Below are 18,630 nucleotides of genomic sequence, written 5' to 3' on the forward strand. Positions count from 1 at the left end.
GATCTCAAAAGCCCATCCGTGGCCTAAGAGCCGCCAGAAATCAGAGGGCAGAGGCTATCTGATTAGTCTAAATGCAAATTCAAGAACGATCACGTAGCTGAGTTCTTGGGGCCACATTAAACTCTCTGATGAATCTTTGCTGTATACGAGCTTTTAGGGTGTCAGAGAGAAAAAGAATCACCAGGGATTTTTCGGGAACAGTTTTAAAATCTTGCAATTGTTCTTAGTAAAATTTGCATGCATCCCCAAAGCAGATGGGAAATGAAAGACAAGCACCTGTCGTCCTCTTACTATAATATGTTCACCTCGTCACGCTAGGAGCTTCTCAGACTCCTGCGGAAAGGTTTCTTGAGCGGAGGGAGGTGCTGGGGAGACCTAACACCCGTGGGAAGAGCAGCCCGCAGACCCAAGAGGGACAAGAGAGGACCAGGCCGTCGTCTGTCCGCATCCCAGATGGGCTCCCGCCTACACGATCACCCTGATCTGATCCACGGGCTTCCGCGTTAGGTTGGGCACCGTGGCCTCTTTGCTGGCGTATCCCACGGGGAGGAGCATCAGCAGCTTTTCGTTTGTGGGGCGGCCCAGGAGCACCCTCAGACGGGGACCACAGTTGAGAGGTGTGGTGGTGACAGTCACCAGTCCCGCATTCTACGACAGAAGGGGAGAGAATACAGTGTCAACTCAATGGAAGTCACGACTTTGCTTGTGGCCTGGGGACATTCCGGTCCCCATTAGGCCTGCTTGTCCCATCATTTCCCTGCAGCTGGGCTGCAAAGAGCCCGCCAGCTTGGGCAGGTGGACCTTAAACCTCACCTGTTCTCCTCAACCTCCCTAGTCACCACGTTCTTTGAACCAAACAGTAAGAAGCTTCTTGAAGAAGAAAAATACTCGTCCTATTCGTCATTGATGGTTAAGACACAGGAATGGTTATTTCATGGAAGGAAATTTGGGGGGTCCAAATATACCCAAGGAAGGGGTATACCCTCAAACAACAGGGAGTTCCTATGCTTATATAACCAGCAATGCAGGCGGAGGACCACCCCAGCCGAAAATACCTACGTCCAGTGACATAGGCTCAGTAGCCTGGCATTACTCCCTCAACCTGTCTACGAGCCCCTCCGGATAATAAACACCTAATAAAAATCACATGCAGCTTCAAGATGCTTCCCAAGCTACCTCCCTCCCCTCTGATTTCCCAATCAGAGGGTCACCGCTAAGCCTGAGCCAGACAGAAGTTCTAGAACTGCCTTTGAGAGTCCTACAGGACAGGCTCTTTGGTCCGGTCGCTATGCGATCTGTGCAGATGGGGAGCATCAGGAAGATTCCTCTTTCCTCCCTCGCAAATAGGACCTATGCTCAAAATCATGCCTGAGGCGACGCTAGAGGGCAGCAAACTCAACACTAACGTGACAAGGCTGCTGATTCAGAGCTCAAAAATCTCTGTGAACCCTTTGCTTCTTCCGGCAGATGAATGAATGAACGGGGCATCCGCGTGGTCCGATGTTGCACATCACTTCCTTTATCTGCATGCTCACAGCATTAGGGAGGAAGTGAGATGCCACTTTCTCTAGGTAAACTTTTCAAGTAATCTAAAAGCCTCTTCCTCTTTTGTGTTAGCCACGACTGTATTTTGCAAGGTATTTTCGCCATATAAAGTTTGCTTCGAGTTAGTGAAGAAGCGTGTAGTTTTTTGGACTCGATTGTCGCTTGGAAGTATGATCACTCTCACTTACCATCTTGTTTGCCTCGTTTCTTTTACGTGCTCACTGTCTCTCTTTACCCCAGGACCCCAGTCCCCGCCAGAATGCATGCACAGTTCATGAGGCAAGACCTCCCTGGTGCCCTCCCCCCTCCCCTCGGACCTGCCACACAGAAGGAGTTGAGTGAATGAACTGAATCCTGTAAAAGGTGTACCTCAATCTGCTCTGTTTCATGCTTAGCATTGCTCCAGCGACCCCACATACTGCAGAGATGGAATTGTTTAAAGCACGTAGATGTCTTTCCAGCGCAAGGCCACGTAAGCTCGACTTTCCAGGGAAGGAGCTCTGGGAGAGCCTTCTCTTTATAGCTTTTTAATCATGCCACCGGCTCGGACAACAGCGAGCCCAGCAAGGCAGCATGCCTGCCGAAACCCTTGGAGCTTCGTGTCGTTACAGACGAAGGCAAACGCAGTGGCCATTTTTCTGAGCCTCAAGTGATGTTTCCAGAAGAGGATTCTAGCACGTTGCACCAGGTTTCCAGGGGCGTTTTTCACACCAACCTACGTGTCTTAGGAGTTCGACTTTAGATGAACAGCTTCCAAGTGTCTCTCAAATAGAAACTCCGCTGAAATTTGTGAATAAGGCCACTGTTTGGCTTTCCAGGATCGCTCCTCTCTTTGGGGCGGGATGGGGGGGGGGGTAACATACCTGAAGAGCAGCCAGGAGGATGCCACAAGCAATGGAAACACTGATCTCATTGTAGTAGTGGACCTTTCTTTTGCCACTTGCCGCAACACCACGTACTTGTTTGAAAATCAGAATCAGAACAGGTGCTGTGTCCAAGTACTCCTTAACCCAATTGGTTCTGAAGCGAAAGAAAGATAATCCAGAGACTCTTTGCTCTTAATGAGTTTTGTTCTTTTTTTTTCCCCTTTACAACCTTATCTTATTTACATCTAAAATAAAAGCACTTCCTGTCTTTTATGTTTAAATGGAAAAAAAAAGGCTTTCGGTTGTTTACTTGTGTCTTCGCTATAGTGTTCTGTCCAAGGTCATTCAATTCAATAAGCATGTGTTAACGAGGGCCTAGTGTAGCAAGGCACATGAAATGCAAAGGCACAAACAAGGAGCCTATAACCCAGAAGGCAGTGTGTAAAATTTAGCAAGCTAAAACCCGGTAGGTGATATTAAAGAAATATAAGTCAGTTGCATTAGGAACCCTCCAAATGAAGCGTTGGTAATTTCGAATAAGAATATTAGAAGAGCGTTTCCAAAGTTTCCCTCGAGGTGGGGTGCTGGAGACTGGATGGAGAGGGGCACTGGGGAAGGACATCTTAGTGAGTCAACAAGTAAAGGCAGAGTCAGGACGGAGGACGCTTGGCAGGTCGGGGAGTTTCCAGAAGCCCGATAGGCTGGCGGATGGGGTGCGAGGTGGAGCACGGGTGGGCTGGAAGGTTACGCACGGATTTTGCAGAGTCCTGGACTTCGTGTGGGAGGTGATGGAGAGGGACTATAAGCTTCTGAGCAGAAGCATCACATGATCAGATCTGTTTTAGGAAGAGGTAGATTGGTGTGGGCAAGGGGCGAGCTCAAGGGGGACCAGAAGGTAGACAATAGCAATGGGCCAAGGGAATTCGGGAAGGCGTAGAAGCTGGAGCTGACAGGTCTGGTACAGAAGCAAAGGAGAAGAAAAAGGTGATGGTGAAGTTTAACCAAAATGACAGGTGCAAAGATGGTGATGTTGCCAGCCCAGTGATGGAGAAAAGGAAGTGAACTTTGTGAGAGTGGGAGATAATTCACGTGAGGTATAAATACGAAGTTGAGAGTCTTGCTTGCCAGCTAAGGAGCATATCTTTCTCTATCCCGTTACCCTAATCCATACATTTGGCGAAAGCTTTATTCTAGCTCAGACACTCGAAGTGCTACTCATGCAATGATATACATTAGAACTTTTCTTGGGCCACATTATGTCATTAATAAACAAGAGGTGATTTCACCTTAAGCCTAGCTGTGCGTCACTATTTTCAAACATACTAAACTCACTTGTGCGGTTTTCTATGGTTCCTCTTACGCTATTAACTTCTACAGGTCACATTTTCCAAGCTGCCTTCTCACGCTTCAGCCAGTTTCGTCACATTCGGCTGTTACCAATTCTCTTCTCCTCACGAAGAGGAAGAATGCTTGTTGTTCAGAAAGAAGATAAACTCGGGGAGCCCGACGGCTTTTGTCATGCTGGGCAACCTGCTCGACCTCCCTTGGCTCAGTTCCCGCATATGTAAAACGTGCTGTCGCACATTCACCTCATACAGCTATCGTGAGGGTGATATCGGTCAAATATATTAAGGGCTTAGAAAAGTACCCAGTACACATTGCTGTGTGTGTGTTAGCATTATTATGGTCACCGATATTATGTTGCAGTGAATAATTCAAAAGAAATTAATGTAAGACAGAGATGAAGCAGTGTGCCTTTGTTCAAACGCAGATGAATACTTTTTAATGATTTTTGTACTTATTTTTTTTTTTTGGTCTAAATGTACACTGGTATCTAATATTTCTGGCTTGCTCAGGTTCACAAGAATTTATTATGACATCACATGACCGTGGATAAAAACACGGCAGTGAGACTTATTAATAAAGGGACAACTAGCACCTTCTGCCTAGGATGTCAGGATATATGTTCATTTGCAGCTCAATTTAACATTTATTCAACTGCCTACTCTGCAACCACACTACGCTAGATGGTGTAAGACATTTTTAAACCTGGACCCCTTGCGTTTTATGTATATATGCGCGTGTTCGTATTGACCGCAAAGAAAGTCCATAAGGCTTCTAAAATATGGCCTATGCAATGAGAAGAAAAGTAAGCCAATAAGCAAAATGCTATGTGATGAAATGGCCATTTTAGATGCACAGAAGGTACGTATTAGGGGCTTTGAGCACAGAGACAAGAGAGCGACTAATTCTGCCTTCATTGGGGAAAACGTCAGGGGCCAGCAGCGTTTTGTAAGCACTGTGCACGCATAGAGCAGGACATCTCTCTAAGGGTAGGAACTCAACTTTTATCCATCCCATTTTTCCCATGAATATGCAGCGAGATTTTTATATTTCTTATTAATATTCTGCACTACTTCCAGAGCATGGTAATAAGTTACATTTCCATAAGGGCGTCTGTTTAATAGGGTTTAAACATCTTAGGTAAGAAAATGACCTCTGGGGCCAAATAAATGAAACAGGAAAAGAGCCAAGAGACCCTCTTCTCATCACCCAGCCCTGAATACTCCTCCCTTGCCCCCAGGGCTGCAACCTGGTCGCCTTTTCTTGCTTTTCTCTTATCACAAGCTTGTGTCACACTGGGGTGTCGGATAACACCCCATAACACCCCAGGACTGGCCACCGAAGGCCCGCGGCTGGGACCAGCGGTGTGAGCGCCCTTGCACTCCAAATGCCAAAGACAAGAGCAAGCTTCCCTTCTCAGAAAGAAAAACCAACATCTCTGCCCATTGTCCCTTCTCACACTCAGCCTCAGAGCACGCTGGAGGGGAAAGGAAGTGGCCTTTATGGGGAGGGCCGTGGTTATAAAGAGGACTCCATAAATGACAAAGCAGAGTCTAAACAATGGACGGTGACGGCCGTGATGACAAAAGTGACAGAGAAGTTATGGAATGCATCTGAGACATTATGAGGGATGACTGTCCCTCAATGGGCAAACAGGACTCCACACGTGGCTGGCAGGGGCAGCTATGAGAGAAAATGGACACCTGCAGGGCCTCCCCCAGGGCGCGAGGGCTCAGGCTTAAACCTAGTTACAGTGAGTTCCCCCACGCTTCTTTCCTAGAGATAAGGAAGCCCACACAGTTACTGATGCCTAAGAGATGCCATACTTGCACGGATTGTTTGCTCTTACTAACCATGTGCTAAGATTACTTGGAAGGTGTTATCACTTTAGCAAATGTAATTTACTTCAGCCAAGACATCTTTATGCCACGATCTTACACTCTAGATGGGAGAAAAGCGAAGTGAGTCCTCAAAGGTGTGTTTACGACTACTTGGGTGGAAGACTGTTTGTTTACCAATGATGCCACTTCCTCCTTGTCATCACCATTCTATGTGCTTACAAGCAGGCTTGCACATTTAATTTTCATAACGAAGTAAATCCTAGGTAGTCCCATTTTCCAGATGAGGAAACTAAGGCACAGAAGAGGTTAATCATCCCATCAACTCTTGTACCTCAGTTTCTTCAGGTCCGTAACCCATTGGCGTCCCATCCTTTTCAAGTAGTTTATTTCTTCCTCCTCCTCGATGATCTCCCGAATCTTATGTTTCACGTCCGGGTCCTTCACAACCACAAAGGTCCAGGGCTCCGTGTGGGCCCCACTTGGGGCAGTTCCTATCATCCATAACATTAAAAGCAGAAATGGAAACACGAAAATGTGAGAATGGTCATTAAGAATGGGTATAGTAACTCACACTCGCTGAAAACGAAGTTCAATCACCTGGTGAGCAAAGTGCTTGGTCACGGATTCTGGTACGTGGCTGTCCTCTCTGTTTCATTCTACATCACTTTAGGGGCTACAAACCAACTAACTGAGGTCGAGGCCAGTGGTTCCAGGGCTATGGGGGATTTATCACCACTTCTCTAAGTATGTGGGGGGGAAACATTCCTATGTAAGGGAACTAAGGGAACCCAGAAGGGAAATTCTAACAGCCCAAATGCTCCAAAATGTTGTTTGTTTTGATATTATTTTTCTAAGATGATTTATTTGGAGAGAAAGCATGACAGGGAGAGGGGCAGAGAGAGAGGGGGAGAGAGGGAATCGATGTGGGGCTCCAACTCACAAACCGTGAGATCATTGACTTGCACCGATACCAGGAGTCGAGCACGTAACCGACTGAGCCACCCAAGTGCCCCTTGATATTCTTAGAAAAGGATAGAGTCATGAAGCTCGTTGAAAATGGTAACATTGAAATGGTCAAATGGCTTTTAAAACACCCATGAGAGGGACGCCTGGGTGGATCAGTCAGTTGGTTGCCTGACTCTTGACTTCGGCTGGGGTCATGATCTCGAGGTTCAGGGGTTCGAGCACGGAGGTGAGCTCTGGGCTGGTGGAGCCTGCTTGGGGTTCTCTCCCTTTCTCTCTGCCCCTCCCCGGCTGGCTCACTCTCTCTCTTTCTCTCTCTCTCAAAATAAATAAACAAACTTTAAATAAAAGGAAAACACCACTCACGAGAAGTAACTCAACTATACATTGTTTGGTACCTGTATCAGGACGCTGAAGGCAGCACTGTGGGGTTTGTGGTCCCACTGGAGACACATGAGAACTCTTGGCCCTGGGTGCTCAGTACATAAGAGCCTGTCTCCCAGCTCTCATGGGTTATGGGAAGCCTCAGCCCACACTTGGATCAGCCCCAGGATCCTGGTACAGAGCTTAGTAGTGTATCTCAGTGCCCAAGGAGCTAGAATCCCCTTTCAGACTCCAACCAGGCCCAACTTCTGATCTAGGTGTCACCCTGCTGTCTTAGAGATGGCCCACTGTTCCCAGCCAGAGACCACAAGGACCCACGAATAGGTTATTTCAAAAGCAACTATTCCATTCTTCCTGGTAATTTAATGGCAGAAGCTCTACACCGGGGCGGGGGGGGGGGTCAGGACTGCCTGCTTGATGGGGCTCTTGTTGTCACCCACACTCCCTACAGTCAAGACAGCATGATTGGATTGTGAAATGCAAGTCAAGGGCTAAACGTAAAGCCCATTCACAATGGCCATGCAATAATCTTTGCAAATGAACTTAAATGTGATTTATATAGGAGTAATACTCCAATCAGAGGAGACTCTCAAATAGGGGATTTCTCTGACATCTGCTTCCCCCCTTTTTCCTATAATTCTTTTATTTTCCTCTGTGGAAATATCAATTCATGTTGAAAATGGGTTTGTCTTGGGGTGCCTGGGTGGCTCAGTCGGTTAAGCGTCTGACTTCAGCTCAGGTCATGATCTCACGGTCCGTGAGTTCGAGCCCCGCGTCGGGCTCTGTGCTGACCGCTCAGAGCCTGGAACCTGTTTCAGATTCTGTGTCTCCCTCTTTCTCTGACCCTCCCCCGTTCATGCTCTGTCTCTCTCTGTCTCAAAAATAAATAAACGTTAAAAAAAAAAAAAAAGAAAATGGGTTTGTCTTGCTGTGGTTTACTTTGCAAATTCATGTAGGTAAATTTTGCTAGTTTATTAGAAAATAGTACTAGAGCGTGTAATCTAAAAAATTTGGTTCTGAAAAGAGAAATGCACAAATGTGAGTGAGCCTGTGTGTGTGTGTGTGTGTGTGTGTGTGTGTGAATGTATTTTAAGAGGGGGGTAAAGTAAGGGGATGTTTCTCTTCCAATGCATAATAGTATGTTCAGAAATTTTTATTTTTTATTTTTATTTTTTTTAAATTTTTTTTTTTTTCAACGTTTTATTTTATTTTTGGGACAGAGAGAGACAGAGCATGAACGGGGGAGGGACAGAGAGAGAGGGAGACACAGAATCGGAAACAGGCTCCAGGCTCCGAGCCATCAGCCCAGAGCCCGACGCGGGGCTCGAACTCACGGACCGTGAGATCATGACCTGGCTGAAGTTGGACGCTCAACCGACTGCGCCACCCAGGCGCCCAAATAAAAGATCCTAATATTCAGTAATTTCAGAAGTTTTAAACTGTTGTCACATCTGGTCCCAGGTAGTTTGTAATAGTCAAAAGTTTGTAGAAAGCGGAAATCGTTATGTTTCTGGCAGTCAGTCAACACCAGGGTAAGATTTTATAAATAAACGTATCACCCTAGGCTTTATTCAGTGTGTTTGAACTTCAGTAGTGCTCCAATATTGTGACTTACAGCTGACATTCTCAAAAGCACAACGTGCAGTTACAGACCTGCTGTTTTGATGACATTATCAATGACTTCCATGGGGACTTGCTCACTACTTATGAATCTCACAGACCGTCTTTTGCTGAGAAGTGCATAAAATTCCTGGGATCTCTTCACCATTTCCTTCTCAGGATACCGGGTGTGGGAGAATGGAATATGTTCGACGTCTTCCTCTGACTCTTGCCGGTCATTGGCATCTACAAATAAGAACAAAAAAGGCAACAAACTAAATTGCACTTCTTGGTCACGAAGGAGAGCAGAATATGTCACCCCGTGGTACGCCTCTTTGGCACAAGGATTATTTTGAGCCGATAATTTTTAAGAAACAAAAGACACAAGAAAAGTGCTGAAAACCAGAGTAGAAGTTACCTTTTTGTAAGGGACGTGTACTTTTGTGAAGGAAATCCCCACCCACAAGCCTTCCCTGTACCAAGAAGGAAAGGATGACCCTGGCAAGAAAGTCTTATCAATGGAGAAGGTGGACTTAAATCTGTACAACCGCCTTACCCCAGCTTAAAACACTGTGCTTTTCTTGATAACCTCCCCTAACTGGATCCCCTTCCCCTAACGTCTTTCTTTTGTCTTTAGTTGAAAATTGTATTTAAGTAGTGACTTGGGCCATTTCAGGGACTCACTCAAGTTTCCTGGGCCTGTCCCATGTATACGGTAGGTATACATGTGATTAAGCTCCTATTTCTTTTTCTCCTCTTAATCTATCTTTTATTATGGGGGGAGGGGGGAGGGGTCTCAGCCAAGAACCTAAAAGATAGAGGGAATATTATTTCTCCTCTCCTACAGTCATAAGATGGCCAGTGGGGAGAAAGAAATAAAGTTCTCAAAAATGTCTGCAAGATTATCAGCTCAAAAGAGTCAATAAAAAATGAAAAGTATTGGTCTACAGAATTCTGAACTCTGGTCTTGACTACTGACTATCCAAATTCCACTGGTTATAAATCAAGAAAAAGAAAGTTTTACCTACACAAAGATGAGGAATGAAAATTTCCATCAATGGTGAACTAGTTTGTTTGAAACAATCTCGCATGAGCTGAAAACCAGTAAAATCATGAAATAAAGTACTTTTAAAGTCTTTAAAAAAATCAGTATATTGCTGACAGTGTAGTAAGAAATTCCCAAGCCAAAACTGAAGGGAAATACGAATCTGCAGGTGGGTAAGCACAGAAGCCACATTTCTTCTGACAGTACTTGCCAATCTCTACATATTTGCATTTTTATTTCCATATTTTCAGGGATTGAGGATGATAGGAATCAAAGCCCAGGCCTATACACAATGGGAAGGCTAATAAGCTGGGACCCCAAGATCACATCCTCAAAGAAAGAATGAATTCTAAATAAATCAGCCCCCAAGCGGTAATACCATTTGGTGGGTCCTGCCTCAAACTTGAACTTGGAATTAGGTGGTCCTGCCTGAAAATACTTCCATTGCCTAGCAAGAGCAAATGTCAATACACAAGTAATTTTAAGTATAATTACCAGCGATGCACCAAATACAATCAGGCATAAAAAGAAACAAAACATTTTGAGCAAGAAACAACAGAATTGATGTTTAAAAACAGAATCAGATTTCCTATGTCTCCAAATATTGGAATTATCAGACTCAAAAGATAAAACAACTACGATTACTATATTTAGAACTCATAGATCTGTAGGGTACAGGAAATGACAAAAAGTGACAAAGAAAATATGAGAAACTAAACTTCTAAAACTGAAAATTAAAGTAACAGAATTAAGAACTTAATGGATGGATTTAAAGCAGGATGGATTTAGGATTTATACATACCTAAAGAAAAAAATTAGCGAACTGGAAGATAACTCAGAAGGAAATATCTAGAGCAAGGAGAAACTAATAGATAGAAAACATAAGAGTGAGAAAAAACAAAGCAGAGTGATATATATATTGGAGGGAGACAAAAGTGAAGTGGTCGAGACACCACTGAGAAGCCAGGGCAGAATGCTGGCCCGGACTAGGTGGGCCACAAAAGAATGACAAATTCTTGGAGATCCTGGAGATACAAATGGTAAGACCTGCCGAGGTGTGTGGTCAGGAGTGGTGGGAGAGAGAGACTAGAGATGAGTCCCAGGGGGTGGGCTTTAGCACCTGAGGAGAGAGTGGGACCATCTACTGAGACAGAGGATGAGCAATGAGCCATCTGGGGGAAGTAGGGGTATGAATCATCAGTCTATCACATTAGAGATGCCTGTGAGTTGTTCAAGCAAAGATGTGAAGCGTGAGGGGTGCCTGGGTGGCTCAGTCGGTTAAGTATCCGACTTCGGCTCAGGTCATGATCTTGCAGTTTGTGGGTTTGAGCCCCGCATCAGGCTCTGTGCTGACAGCTCAGAGCCTGGAGCCTGCTTTAGATTCTGTCTCTCTCTCTCTCTCTCTCTCTCTCTCTGCCCCTGCCCTGCTCAAACTCTGTCTCTGTCTCTCAAGAAGTGAGTAAACATTAAAAAATATATATTAAAAAAAAAAAAAGATGTCAAGTGTGAAAGTAAAAGTCTGAGTCCAGAAGGTGGGACTTTGGGAACCCTCACATAAAGATGAGAATGACAACAGGAACAGAAGAAAAGAGCAAAAGGGATCCAGTGCCTGGCCCTGAGGGTCTGGGACGTTCCAGGTGGAGTTCAGGTAGAGAATTACCTTTCTCCTTCACTCGCATGCACATACTGTACTTCACTCCTTGCTCTCTCGGAAGACTGACCCGGGAGGGAAAGTCAAGAAGAAATGACTTCAAAGACGCTGAAAACCCCAATGACAATACCAGCAAGTACTGTGGTTTCCTCACCACTGTTAGTGAGAAACTTCTTTATCTGTATAAAGTTTACTAGCAGCCAGGGCAGTTCACACATTTAATGAGAAGGACCATCAACAGTTGCTCAGTTAAATGAGGCGGGTATGATGGGGGAGGGGCAGCAAACACCTACAGGTTTCTGGCAGTCGATTCTGAACCCAACCCAGATGTCATCAATGCCAACCCTGAACTTAGCAAATGTGTAAACAGACTTTTAACGCCCGTGCATCCTTTCACGTCATTTGTTACGAAGTCTGGCGACTTCTGTCCTTAGCAAGTGGTAAATGAGTAAATGCATGAAATGCCTCACTAACCGTGTGAGAGACAAGTTACCAACTCTTAATATCTATTCAGCATTTGTATAAACTAAAGCCAGCCCAGGTTCATGACTTGGCAGTTTCCACAGCTCTTAAAGTCCAAGGTAAACATTCCCACTGTAGCAGAATGAAGCAGCAGCTGCCTGGATGTTATCAGCGAGCAGGGTAGATGAATGGCCAGTCAATGGATTGTCCTGAAAGGCTTGCTGTTCCTGGAGCCTCTCCCAGGGCAGATGGTCTACATTTTGCCAGTGGAGGGGTGGGGGGGAGGAAGGGGGCAGGCTTGGAGAGAAGGCACCCAGGGAACTGCAGGGCAGTGAACCGATACCAAAGGTACCACCTTTTCCCTCCCCCCTGACCTCCTCACTCCAAGAGGAGAGAACAGCCTCTGTAAACTCTAGTCATTCTGCCTCCACACTACACCAGCCAAGCCTCTCTAGAGGATTCATTCGAGCATAAAGCCCACATATTTCAAAACAAATGGATGCTATTATAGTCTACGTTTTGATCGCAACCTATACTGCCACACTTGGGGTTTGGTATTGACACCCAGGACAATTCACCTTTCATCATTGCTTTAATGCCAAGGATCTCTAAACTGCACCATTAGGTCCAACAGCCAAGAAGCTCTAGGCCGTGTGTATTCTCTCATGGTTAACACAGAGGTATTTTTGTGTTTGTTCGTTTGGGGCTGCATCTCCACGTAAATTGCTTTTGTGTTTTTGGAGTTCTACTTCAAAATCTTTGCAAATGAGCCAACTAGTTTCTAGCTATGAAGCTAGAAGGCCAGTTTGTGTCACATCATCCTTGTCCCCTTCTTGGCATTTTGGGGAACATTGAGAAGCAATATTAATATGGCTGAGAGGGAGGCAGCTCTTGCAGGAGACAAATGCTGAAGGTGAGGATGACGCGAGGTCAGGGCTCCACACCTGCCCTGAGAACACCTCCTTCCCAGCTGCCTTAGCCGTCACTCTGTTTCCACGTAGGGCTGTCAACTGTCCAGCTCCCTGCAGTATATTTCACCAGCAGCTCCCGAGGTGTGTGGGGCCTGAGGAATCGGGGGGGTGGTTAGTAGAAAGTTCTTGAATAGAGCCATGCTTTTGTAGGGACTCAGGGCAGGGCAGGCTGCCCCAAAATGTGCCACAAGGGCATACTGATTATTTTGAACTGAAGCTACTTAGGAAATAGCCAGTACAGGAAGGACACTGTGACCTCTGTCTCTGAAAGCAGAGAATAAATCTCTCATATGAAAGGTACTCTCCCTGTACCAGAAAGTAGAGAGAGATCCTTATCGCCAGAGACATGAACTTTACAGCCAAGAAAGCTTTAGAAACAAATCTTGTTACTTTTTACTAATCTACTACCTCAGCCCAAATTCTGTTTAGAATTTCTTACTAATTGAAGCTCCCAAACATTTCTTTGTCCTGTTGATTCCTCACAAGTTTATTGTCTCTGTCTAAAATGTGTAAAATCTGCCTGCCTTGATCATTTCTTTGGGTCTCAATTTTATTACTGAAACTGTAGGCACATGTAATTGTTTGTTCCCGCCTGTTAATCCGTCTCATGGCAATTTAATTCTTAGATCAGATGTAAGAATCTTGACGGGTAGAGAGAAATTTTTCCTCCCCTGTGCTATCCTGAATGAATTTGACAGAACTTGTTTCTGAGCCCCATCATCTCTTGTGGTATCCCCAGTGCCCCCTGTGTTGGTCCACCCTCCCCCCTAGGGCTCCCCCGGACTTGATCTCAAAGACAATGACTCCATTCAAGTCCTTTCCCTTTGCTAATCTCTCATCTCAATCTACCTGCCCTTTGCCCTAAAACCTTAAGGTCTTACAGGAATCTTGGTAAACTAACCTTTCAAAATTAGCCATGTAAAAGTATTAATGGGTGTATGTGTCAAAGGATAATGAAATGCAAAGACAAAGCCAGACTTGTTCCTTCCTATATCAAAGGAGAATCTCTGTGAACACAGTAGAGTGTTGACCTTTTATAGTATTTTTGGGTATTTTTGGCAGTGATGTGCTGGCAAACCAGCCCCAGGAGAGGGGTGAGGAGGCCTGATTTGCAGCACTTGCCAATTTCCATTGAGCAAATACTCCCATCATGGCCTGACGTTAAGCTGATGAGTGAAAAATGGCTCACCATGTTCCTGAATATTTAACAGTTGGTTCTTGCTCCTCCCATTGTCTAGCTCTAGCCCACCACTTGGTTGAGAAGCTTGGAGTTCAGGAATTAGTGGATTCCCTGGAGTGTAAAAAGATTGATATCATCTGTAGGAACAGCGTTACTTGTTTGAAACTGTTGTTGATTGGTTGGCGCCCAGAGGGGCTGGTACTGAAGTGAATCCATCCCTGATTGGCTTTCAGAGGTAAGAGGCTGCCACTGATTGGTGGGTTTGCTAAGCTTTTACTGAGGTGAGTTGTCCTCTATTCGTTGAACAGGTTTGAAACCTCTTCCAACGGCTGCTCATTATCATGGGTACATAAAAAAACTGTCCTTCCCCAAGTCTGTGGGAACATTTTAATTCTCAGGTGTTACCCACACAGGCCATAATTTTAACACAGGCCTTTTTTTTTTTTTTTTTGTAACGGCCAGCCACAAACCCTGAAATTGCTTATTACCATTCTCTACATACAAATATATCCCATACATATACATATGCATACAGAGATGTATCAATTTGTGTGTGAGATTTGTAAAATTATATACATATGCATACATGCGTATCTATGTATGTATCTATCCTCATCACTGAGCTCACTTTTCTAACACATGGTTTTTTCTTGCCTCTCTCCTCCACTACCTTTCCTGCTTTCCACTGGTATGACTGAGTTTTCCCCATTTTATCTTTTCTCACTTGGAAGTTACACAGTGTGTTAGGTAGAACCATATAAAATTGCTAACACAAGCCTTTCCTTTAAAAAAAATTTTTTTAATGTTTATTTTTGAGAGAGAGAGAGAGAGCAAGCAAGGGAGGGGCAGAGAGAGAGGGAAGACACAAAATCTGATGCAGGCTCCAGGCTCTGAGCTGTCAGCACAGAGTCTAATGCGGGCTCGAACTCATAAGCTGTGAGATCATGACCCGAGCCAAAGTCCGACGCTTAACCAACTGAGCCACACAGGCACCCCTAACACTAGCCTTTCTTAGTAGTGACTAGACAATCCGGGACCAAATTTCAATGAGGACAGTAGTTTTTGGATGGTCAGTAAAGCTAAGTGAAGACATATCCCCGCCAGTATCAAAACAAACACATCCTGATGAGATGTGTTCCCTCTATCTTCTCTTCCTATCTCCATTTCCATGAGCTTCCAAGAACCTGGGCCTGACTAGAGCATGTTTGTACAGGATTTATGGCTCACTTTAGGGAGACAATCCCAGCCTTCCTCTTTGTCATTTCTCCTCCTTAGACCTCTGCTACAGTTGAACAAGAAAATATTAACAAGACACACGTTTGACTGCTCCCTAAAGGAAGCCTGTGCCGAATGTCTATTTATTCTGAATTAGGCCGAATTTATTTTCCAAGCAGCTCACACGCATGCTGATTCGGTGGAGTAAGCATTCTTTGCGAGCCAAAACTGGAGGAGGTTGGGTTGGTACCCTTATTTTCCTTAAACTCGCACTAGAATGGCCTATAATCCTTATTTTATTGTTTTGTCTCTTGTAATTAATTTCCACCTGGTTTGAATCTGGTGTCCATTTGCCGTCATCAAAAGCATCTCCATGTTTCTTCAGTAATGGAATCCTTTCGGTTCTCCAGCTGATACCCCTACCCGGTCCCCTCTGAACCTTCAGTGCCAGCACTGAATCCTCTCTTAGACTGTATCTACCCATCCAGGGGTTAGACGCAGGGACTCGGGTGGCAGAGAAACCTGGGTTTAAAAGTTGCTTCTCACCCATCACCTCTGAGACCTCAGTAGGTGTCGCTTAAGTGAACAAGAAAAATTCCGACAAGAGACTGAACCCTACATTCTGGGCAGAGGTGCCCATGGCTGCTGAGGAGGCCACTAAAGGTGCAATTTATTCTTCCATGTGAGGAACGAAGAACGAGGCAGAGGATTTTGCAAAAATGAACAAGCAGAACGAGACAGGGCCACACAGCTTTGCTCTGTGTTCCCAACGTTCAGTCCAGCCCCGGGTCCCTGGTTCCCCACCGGCCTTATCAACCCCTCTTGTACCCCCAAAGTCTGCAGATTGAGTGGGCTTTCCTTAAGGCACACTACCTCTGATCTCGCAGGGAATTTTTAGGCCCGCTGGTCATCTCCTGCCCTCTCTGTTCTAGGTTATTCTCCTATGAGAAATGCAGTCTAACAGCTGGCTATGTGCCTGGGTCCTGGCTCTATCACTACCTACTTGGGCAGGTGACTTAGCAGATTTGAGCCCCAGTTTCCCTATCTTTAATATGGGGATAATCATAGTGCCCACGCTGCTGTATTGGCTTGAAGATTGAGTGGTTTACTATACATAAAACGCGATGCTAAGTGGACACAGCCAGTGTTCTGTTAAGAGCCTGTTGTTGTCCATATCCTGGAGTTCCTTCCCCAGGTGGTCTTTTCTGCGGTCCCTTTTTCCCACCACAGACCCTCTTAGTTGCGGGTGCCCCCCGTTCTATGCTCAGTCTTATCACCAGCAAATATCCCGTTAGAGAACTCATCAGTTTTATAAGTTCCAAGTACCACCCTGTGCTGGGACTATCCAACCCGTGTCTGCAACCTGGATCCCTCGCCTGGACCCCCTCTCCCTTTCTGCTTAGATGTGTCACCTTCTCAAATCCAACACGTCTTTGTCTATGTTCAACATCCTCTCTTGCCTAGCTCTTCTCCCCTCCCCCATGTATGATAGGGTCCTTCCACCTCGGCCAGCCTCCAGCGCCTAACTCTCTCCTTCTCCCCAGACTCAATTTATTACCAACCCCCGTTGTTCTTTCTTTAACTTCGCCCTGACTCACTCCTTCCTCTGCGTTCCCACTGCCACCACCAACCAGGCCAACCTTACCCGGGCAAGCCACCACGCGGCTTCATAACGGATGTCCCTTTGTTCAAGAAAAGTGCTTCTCAACTGGGCAGGATTGGCATTCGGGGGGGATGTCCTTCAGCGAGAGACTGAGAGGGAGCCCTGCCAAGAGGCCGCCTGGGCTTGAATTTTCTGCAGTACATTCAGCATTGCTGGCTCCCCGCACTGAGCGCCAGCTGTATACCCCACCCCCAATCCTGAGATCAGGGCAACTCAGAACATGTGCACACATACGTGCCCATACACGAACACACCCACACACATGTCCAGGTGGCCTCTTCCCAGGCGGGGGCATCACCGGTCCAGCTGAGAATCACTGAGCCTCTTCCAAATCGAGTCCATCCCACGAACCCACCTCCGAGGCACATCCAACACTGATCACTCAAGGCTCCTCAAGAACGTCTCCCTGCCTGCTTCCTTACCACCTCTTCATCCTCAGATCAGCCAGGACTGGGCCCATGGTCACCACCCCATTTCACTTCCCCCCTTCCCCCCACCGCCTTTACCACTGAGGTCTTCCCATCTCCTCCACATTTTTCTCAGAGGGTCCGTCCCTGCTCTTACGCTCGTTCTGCTCCTCTCATCTGAGGTGCCTCCTAACCATTGCTCTTCAGGTCCTATTAATTGGCCAGGCCCAATTCGTCCTTTCTCTGTTGCACCCCCACGCTCCCCGCACCTCTTTGAAGGCCCTGATGATCCCTTCAGCCCCTCATTACTCCCTGATTGTTGCCTACTTCTTGCCTTGTCCACTAAGTTGAACACCCAAGCTTTGAGGACACAGGGCGACTGGCACAAGGAAGAGTAGTGAGCCCCTAGATCGATGCCACATTTTGCATTTCCAAGTCCTTGATTAAAACCTGGCCACTCTGGGGGCACTTGGGTGGCTCAGTCAGTTCAGCGTCTGACTCCTGATTTCGGGTCAGGTCGTGATCTCGTGGTTCGTGAGACTGAGCCCCGTATCGGGCTCTGTGCTGATAGCGCGGAACCTGCTTGGGATTCTCTCTCTTGCTCTTTCTGCACTCCCCTCCTCTCAAAATAAATAGATAAACATTAAAAAAAACAAACAAACCCACGACCCCTTTCCCCATGGCCACCACCAGCCTGTGATGTGCCCCTTGGCCAAGATTTTAACAGCCAGAGCAGGAATGGAGCTAGGGAAAATGTCAGCCTCTCAACAGCTCTTTACTGACTCTTGATCCAGAAATCAAGGGTGGGTTGGTGCCAGCAGGTGTCCCCTGAGAGAAATGATCTGTCTCTGATGACATAGTAGAGGCTGATGATGAAACTGACCCGCACGTGTTTCCTCCTCCCCAGAAGCCCTGCTCATCAGAAAAACGCAAACAGGAGAAGCTCAGTAGCCTGGCCAGTGTCCTTACCTTCTTCCCCTTGGTGGAGATCAGTATTGTCTTTTAGGTCCTCATCCACCCAGGGACGAACCTCGGCCCTGGCTCTGGGCTCCCCCTTCCGTCTCTTGCTGCTTCCATCACCATTCTTAAAGATCCACACGATCAAAATGCAGACAACTGCTACCAGGACTGGAGTCAGGAAAAACATGGTCGTAAGACTGACTCTCACTCTGAACAGCGCACACACTTCCCACACTGCACTTAAACAAACAGAGACAGGAACGAGGAATGAAGGAAGAGGGAGCTGTGGGAGGGACAGGGTGAACTCTGTGACTCTCAGAGGACTTTGCAAAGGAGCAAAGATCACAGCGTGTGCACTGGGGGTGTGTTGTGGGTTTGGTAATGCCCAGGTGCATTCGCTTTTTAAAATCGTGTGCCCAAGAAATATAGGCATAGACAATAAGTTCCAGAATGTGAGTAAATAGTTGAATGCGCTAGGGGTTGCTAACAGCGGTAGAAGGTGTTTAATCTTCCTCCTGTTTAACTTTTCTCCGA

The 18,630-nt window shown here is 46.1% G+C and overlaps 1 protein-coding gene across 1 annotated transcript; it reads right to left on the reverse strand.

The window, feature by feature from the left end:
• Positions 1 to 340: 340 nt before the first annotated feature.
• On the reverse strand, positions 341 to 18,364 carry IYD (iodotyrosine deiodinase). Its single transcript, XM_019431765.2, has 5 exons — positions 18,106 to 18,364; positions 8,597 to 8,788; positions 5,928 to 6,087; positions 2,409 to 2,565; positions 341 to 648 (listed from the first exon to the last, which is right to left on the reverse strand). Exons 1-5 carry the CDS (start codon positions 18,281 to 18,283, stop codon positions 466 to 468), a joined length of 870 nt encoding a protein of 289 aa, XP_019287310.2. The 5' UTR covers positions 18,284 to 18,364; the 3' UTR covers positions 341 to 465.
• Positions 18,365 to 18,630: the final 266 nt, after the last annotated feature.

Source organism: Panthera pardus, unplaced genomic scaffold (genome assembly GCF_024362965.1).
Source record: "Panthera pardus isolate Hobbes unplaced genomic scaffold, ASM2436296v1 HiC_scaffold_17, whole genome shotgun sequence".
In the NCBI taxonomy this organism is placed as follows: domain Eukaryota; kingdom Metazoa; phylum Chordata; class Mammalia; order Carnivora; family Felidae; genus Panthera; species Panthera pardus.